The sequence below is a fragment of the Hyalella azteca genome, unplaced genomic scaffold (genome assembly GCF_000764305.2).
Source record: "Hyalella azteca isolate HAZT.00-mixed unplaced genomic scaffold, Hazt_2.0.2 contig9153, whole genome shotgun sequence".
Taxonomy (NCBI): domain Eukaryota; kingdom Metazoa; phylum Arthropoda; class Malacostraca; order Amphipoda; family Hyalellidae; genus Hyalella; species Hyalella azteca.
The window spans coordinates 379744-387284 of record NW_025939230.1 but is presented as its reverse complement, the minus strand read 5'-3'; the positions used below and the strand labels follow the sequence as shown (position 1 = coordinate 387284).

Below are 7541 nucleotides of genomic sequence, written 5' to 3'. Positions count from 1 at the left end.
TTTAAGTCGTCGGGATCTTCATTTGCAGCATGTGAATGGGTTGATTTGGTCAGAGAGTAAAAAATATACTCAATAAATGCTGCAAACTTTTACTAGTCATCCATATAAAACACTTTAATCGATACATCAATCCGAAGTAAGTTAGATTTAAATGGGTAATAACCATCTACTGTCCCACTCCATCTACGCGTCTTTATTTCGAAAGTTCATGTCAATAAGGAAGATTTATAGCAAAGCAGTTTTCAGGAGCAGGAAATTTAATCTAATTGATAATGATTCTTAGTCAAGTGTTAAAATGTTTTCTTAGTAAATCAAATTAACTGGCTATTAAGCGGCGTTAGCAAGGATCCAGTCCACAAAGTAGGATACCTCAGTGTAAACACCAGGATGTCCAGCTTCGGCGCATCCTTTTCCCCATGAGACAATGCCGCATACCCTCAAATTTTCAGGATTATCGTAGTTGTCCCCGTGGACGCAGTGCCCCGCGCAGATCATAGTGTCAGGTGTGTAGACAGAAGCCCCGCAGAAGTGGAAGTTGTTGCCGAAGGAAGTGTCCTGGAAGCTCACCTGGAAGGGGATCTCACCCGGAGTGGTTTCCGTGCCTCCAACAATCCTGAGGTGGCCTCTCCTGAAGCGAGGGATGGTTGATGGAGCGGCTGCGGAAATATCAGTTACTGTTTAATGGATAGGTGAAGTTAAGCAATTAAAAACGGAAAAGCCACAAAATATAAAACTTGAGCGGTAATGAATTTTTAAATATTTAAAATATTATATGTATTATTTGGTACCATCTTGTCAACATCCTACACACTTGATTATCATAATTTATTTATTTCAGTTCATTAATTTGTTTATTTCTAAGGCAGCTGTTTCTCAGAGCTGCTTCACTCACCAAGGGCAGAAGCCACCAGCATAAAGAGGATGGAAGCCTTCATGATGATCCAGTGCTGTCGACAGAGGTACTGTGCTAGAAATTCTGTGACGTTTTATAGTGACTGCGTGGGAAAAATTAGCATGTGTGCCGCAGGAAACTCCAAAGTCTCATGATCAGATTTATGGAACTTGAAGAAGCCGTGGAAAATGTCGCTAGCATATAATCCACTAATTTGATTTAAAAACGTATAATCCACATTGGTCTTTAATAAATAAAATTACTGAATTATACGTTAGCGACATTTTCCATGGCTTCTATAAGTTCCATAAATCTGATCATTAGTTTATCAATAATTTAAAAGCAAAGAAAGCAGCCAAAAAATTCACCATTTCTTATGAATGAAAATTTTTCACCGTCCAGCTCCATCGCCAGTTCAAAACCTAAAACAAAAGTATGAACAATTGGCAAACTAAATTCACATTGAATATCTTAAAACATAAATTGTTGAATTAAGTCCTATAAGAATGAAGTAATATTAGCAGACAAACATATGTCTATTTACAATTACAAGGGGATAAGAACTATAGGCGGCATTTAAACTAGGCGTTTGTTTAAAAATATACGGGGACTGTAAAATTCGCAGATAAGAAACACCGGTTGTGGAGGCTAAAATTCTAAAATCACTATCGGGCACCGGGATAAGTTTTGAAACGCAACTTTTTTAAATCTCTCCTTGAATTATTTGTTTTAAACTCATTTTTTTTATTTGCTGGCAAATTTTATAGAAAAATTCATGGTTTGGGCATGGGCCTTCCTCTCGGCCCTACTTTTGCTAAAATTTTCATGTGTTTGCATGAGGCTACATGGCTGGCCAATTGTCCTCTTGATTTTAAGCCACTATTCCATAACCGATACATCGATGGCACTTTTTTAATTTTCAAGCATCCCTCTCGTGTAGGCCTTTTTCTTTGATTATCTGAATCTCAAACACAAGTCTATAAAATTTACCATGGAGCTTGAATCCAACAATAGTTTTTCTTTTCTTGATTGCAATGTTACAAAATCAAATGGCCGTTTTCTGTTTCCGAAAATCGACGTTTACCGGCTTAAGCACCAGCTTTTTCAGCTTATGTTCTTTTCGTTTCAAATTAAATTGAATTCAAATGTTGATAAACCTTAGCTTTCGTATTTGCTCTACCTTCCATACTGTGCCCTCCGAATTTGAATTTTTACGCAGTACGTTTTAACTCAATGGGTTTCCGTCGCAATTTGTATATGCTCAAATCAGGAAATTTTTATTTAAGAAATATTCTGTGGTTGTTCCCGAACGTGGCAATGCGAATGCAAATTATTGTTAATTTTCTTACTTCGGTCCTGTTTCGGAGTCTATGTCTAAGGAGTTGAATGGTTTGTTCGCTAAATACCTCTCAAATGTAAATTTCCATGTATTGCTGGTGAATAATTTTAAAATCGGTTCGTTTTTCAAGTATGAATGTACACTCCATGTTCCTATGCGATCGTCCCCAGTTAATTAATATAGTTGTCGCAGTGCACATCTGCGTATTTCGGTATGACATCTCGCAATCTTCATACCAGGCTGGCGGAGCACCAAGGAAGGAGTTTTAGAAAAGGAAACCTGCTTGCGCATCCCCCTCATTCAGCTATGCGTGTTGATGCCGAGCAGTGCAATTAACGCCCCGGGTGTCCGATAGTGATTTTAAAATTTTAGCCTCCACAACCGGTGTTTCTGATCTGCGAATTTCAGAGTCCCCGTATATTTTTAAACAAAAGCATAGTTTAAATGCCACCTACAGTTCATATCCCCTTGAAATGGTAAATAGATAGGTTTGTCTGCTAATATTTACTTCATTCGTATTTGTTTTCATTTGGCGATTTATATTTCAAGGTCTTCAATGTGAATTTCGTTCGCTAATTGTCTGTACTTTTGTTTTAGGTTTTGAACTGACGATGGAGCTTGACTCCGAAACGTTTTCATTCTTAAGAAATGGAGAATTTTTTGGCTGTTTCCTTGCTTTTGAATTCTTGATAAACTTGAGATTCAAGCAATCAAGTGATCTCAATACTTCTGACCATGATATATGATATTTTTCACGCAAATGATATTTTTTATATTTTTTGATATTTTTACGCGCAAATGAAAAGTTGACAGTCCAACCATTAATTATTCTCCGAAATAGTAGTTATTTTGCTAATTAATTGAAAATTCTAAAATTTACATCCGCTGTGCAAGTTTCCTTGGAGTGAATGTAAATGCGCATCAATTTCATCCACTTAAAACAAATAGACAATATTCTTTGACATTCTTTTCAATATAAATTCCCTGGCAATTTTGAACATGTTTCTGCTGAGCTGGAAAAATACATAACCCTCTGCAGGTACGGATCGCTTCAATTGTAACGAAATTGATTTTGTGGGTAAATTTAAACAACAATATTCTATGCCTATATCGATCATCATTTTCCCGCAAACGGTTGATATAGGGTAACATGGAGCAGCGAGCCCACTGCGGGTCATGGGCCCATAGCGGGTTTCTCGCTAAGTATGGCAGATATTGGTCCGTGTTCTCTACCGCCGGTCAACAGTTTCACTGGGATGAAGTGTACGGATTTACGTTTTGCTAAGTGTTTGCGTTATTAAGTTATTTGTGAATAACTGTTTTAGCCCAGATAAAAATTTTTTTGCAGCTAAATAAAAATTTTTTCGATTACTGTAGATGAAGCTTTTGAAATTACTGTGAATTATATTTTGAAAGTAATATTTATAGGGATAATTTTGAGATCAAGTTTAGACTATTAGCTTTTGATTCATTTAGGTATGTACCAATGGAAAATATTTTATCTAAAGCTCATCAAGAGGTAATTTTTATTCATTAAAATTCATTGAAATAAGTGAAATTTATCACGATATTCTTCTCATGACAGTTGTTTTTGATATTTAATAGAGAAGCAACAGAGATTTAAATATTTCAATATTTTCAGTTAAATATATGAATATTTAACTGAAATGATTAAATATTTTTTAATATTTAGAGATAAGCAACTGATGAGCAACTCCCCCGTTATATGCTTCAAAAGCTCAGTCGATTTTTACCTCATATTTTAGGATTGATAATGCCTGCAGTATGAAAATGCCAGATTTATTTGGGAAAGGCTTTGATGATCATTTACCGACAAGGAAATATTCATTGTTGTCCATTTTGCTTCTGTAAATGAAAAAATTAAATTTCTAACGATAAATTAATGGATGCTTTGTGTGGAGCACAACAACAATATTGCAAATGATTAGATTTGTATTAGGTACAATCGTCATCGGAAACGACGAATAAAAATGTTTTAAATTGTTGCTACAAAACTTACCGAATCTCAGTCACTAGGAAGGGAAATATTTTGTAAACGTGCTGCCGGAAGAACTGAAAGTTAACATGAGCGATCGTAAGCAGTTATAGGAATGTTCTTGTAACACAGGAGCATCTGGCACTCAAATGCGTCTATTGGATGAAACGATTAAAGATTGAACGAGTCGTAAATGAGAAGCCTCGACATATATAGCATTTGCTTTCACCTCTCGTGTCCTATGATCTGGAACCTTCTGCACTCAGGCTCTTCTCACGTGCCATTTGCTTTAATCTCTCGGGTTACATGATCTGGAACCGTCTTCTACGCGGGCTCTTCTCTGCGTTTTGTTGTGGCTAGAACCCGCATCACTCGCTTCTAGCTGCGTCACGTCTGGGCAAGAGGCTGATGAACATCCTCGACAATTCACTTCTCGGCGTCTCGTTGCGGTTACTGGACTCGGCAGTCGCGTCTGTTCCATTGAGCACTTTGTTGAGGTTAGGACCTTTGACACTCACTTGTGTTATTTATTTCTTGACATACTATAACTGGTGATGGGATTTATGGATCCAAAGTTTTTAGCATGGAATGTTGATGATGCCTCATTGTTATGAAGATTCTTCAGTTCAAAAACTGACGATTGAGATTGTCTCCAAAATGTTTTAGATATATATTTGGCGAATTTACTCAGCGTAGTCGTAAATAGTCGTGAAAAGGTCTGCCAAAAATGAATATTATTTGAGAATAAGTACATCTTTTGTTATTTTGCAGCGAAATTTTTCTTGATGACCTGAGAAAATATTCTAGCGTTAAAATGTCGAATTTCGAGCGTTAAAATGTCGAAAAGTTGTTTAAAAATTCATTAAATCACCCATACATAACTTGAGACCCATGATTGTTCTTTATTGGAATCAATTTATGTTACACAGCACTTCCGACAAAATTCATCGGCAAATTTTCAATATTGCATTAATAACTTCAAGTACGCCGGAATTTTTCAAAGAATTAAAAGCTGCAAATAAAGTCTTCAATTCGTTTGCTCCAATGTACCTATTAGTTATGTGGAAGTAGTAAATGATTAATGCAGCATATGAACTTTATAAATAAATTATGGGTTTGGATATTTAGTTTTTTCGCTGACTACATGAATAATAATTTATAATATAACCTGCCTTCATTCCTCGTTTCATGAAAGAAGATGCCTTCTAACTTTGATAACTTTGATTTGAGTTGCTTGATTCAAGAAAGTAATTTGCTTTCTATCCAAGGCATCTATAATTGAAATTTACCGTTGCATCTAAGTTTTGTCTCTCGATTCTTGCAACCTAATGAGAAAAATTTTTGGAATACGAATTACGAAAAAATTTTTGTCATCCGCCAAAGCAGAAACTCATTTCATTCACTCATGTTATTTATTGTGTAGTCGGGATCTTCACTTGCAGCATGTGAATGGGTTGATTTAGTCAGAGAGTAAAAAATACACTCAATAAATGCGGCAAATTTTTACTAGTCATCTATATAAAACAGTAATCAAAGCATCAATCCGAAGAAAGTTAGATTTGACGGGTAATAACCATCTACTGTCAATCTACTCGTCTGTATTTCGGATGTTCATGTCAATAAGAAAGATTTATAGCAACACAGATTTCAGGAGCAGGAAATCTAATATAATTAATAATGATTCTTGGTCAAGTGTTCAAATGTTTTCTTAGACAATTTAATTATCCGGCTATTAAGCGGCGTTAGCAAGGATCCAGTCCACAAAGTAGGATACCTCAGTGTAAACACCAGGATATCCTGCTTCGGCGCATCCTCTTCCCCATGAGACAATGCCGCAGAAGAATTCACCGCAGGTCATGGGGCCACCAGAGTCACCCTGACAGGAATCCTTGCCAGCTTCTCCGGCGCAGTGGCTCAGGTGACAGGTTGGGGCACTCTCACGGAAGGCGGCGTTAGCCCCGCCACACTCCAGAAGGTGACAGTTCCAATTGTCAGTGACGACAACTGCCGCGCCAGTTACGGAACACTAGCAATAATTGATTCCATGATCTGCGCTGGAGAAGCTGGCAAGGATTCCTGTCAGGGTGACTCTGGTGGCCCCATGACCTGCGGTGAATTCTTCTGCGGCATTGTCTCGTGGGGAAGAGGATGCGCCGAAGCTGGATATCCTGGTGTTTACACTGAGGTATCCTACTTTGTGGACTGGATCCTTGCTAACGCCGCTTAATAGCCAGATAATTTAATTTTCTAAGAAAACATTTTAATCAAATGACTAAAAATCTTTATTAGTTAGATTAGATTTCCTGCTCCTAAAAACTGTGTTGCTCTAAATTTTACTCATTGACATGTACTTCCGAAATAAAGACGAGTAAATGGACAGTTGATGGCTATTACCCGCTTAAATCTAACTTTCTTTGGATTAATGTATTGATTTGTGGTTTATAAAGATGACTAGTAAAATTTAGCTGCATTTTATGAGTGTATTCTTTACTCTCTGACTAAATCAACCCAGTGACATGCTGCAAATGATGATCCCGAAGACGTAAATAAGAACATGAGTGAATGAAATGAGTTTCTGCTGTGGCGGTTGATAAAAATGTTCTCGTAATTCGTATTCCAAAAATTTTCCTCATTAGGTTGCATGAATCGAGAGACAAAACTTAGATGCAACGGTAAATTTCTTTTATATGTGCCTTGGATGGAAAGAAAAATACTTTCTTGAATCAAGCAACTCGAATCATAGGTTAGAAGGTATCTTCTTTCGTGAAATGAGGAATTTAGGCAGGTAATAGTGTAAATAATATTCATGTAATAAGTGGAAAATATTCAAGATTTATCATAATTTTCTGCGATAGTACTTTCAAAATCATAACCCATAATTGATTTATAACAGTCATTATGTAAGAAGCATTTTATACTTCCACATAACTAATAGGTACATTGGAACAAACGAATTAAAGATTTTACTTGCAGCTATCAATTCTTTGAAAATTTACCGACGCACTGGGAGTTACTAATGCAATATTGAATACTTTCCGATGCATTTTTTTGGAAGTGCTGTGTGACATAAAATGATTCCAATTAACAACAATCGTGGGTCTCAATTTATGTACGGTTGATTTAATGCATTTTTTAACAACTTTTCAACATTTTAATACTTGAAATTCTTATTAAACGAATTCTGATGGAGCAATTTAGCTTTGTTAATTTCGTTGCAATGTGAACAACGGAAAAATGCTGCTTCTCTGTGGCTTCAATATTAACTACAACTTTCATGAAATGAGCAGAAATTATTGAAATATTGGGAATAATCC

General features: G+C 36.3%; 2 protein-coding genes across 2 annotated transcripts; one reads left to right on the top strand and one right to left on the bottom strand.

The window, feature by feature from the left end:
- Nucleotides 1–327: 327 nt before the first annotated feature.
- Nucleotides 328–976, bottom strand: LOC125177541 (trypsin-1-like). Its single transcript, XM_047881935.1, has 2 exons — nt 893–976; nt 328–656 (listed from the first exon to the last, which is right to left on the bottom strand). Exons 1-2 carry the CDS (start codon nt 933–935, stop codon nt 328–330), a joined length of 372 nt encoding a protein of 123 aa, XP_047737891.1. The 5' UTR covers nt 936–976.
- Nucleotides 977–5337: 4361 nt separating this feature from the next.
- On the top strand, nt 5338–6700 carry LOC108671044 (trypsin-1-like). The gene is made up of 2 exons (XM_018158527.2): nt 5338–5341; nt 6081–6700. Exons 1-2 carry the CDS (start codon nt 5338–5340, stop codon nt 6452–6454), a joined length of 378 nt encoding a protein of 125 aa, XP_018014016.1. The 3' UTR covers nt 6455–6700.
- Nucleotides 6701–7541: the final 841 nt, after the last annotated feature.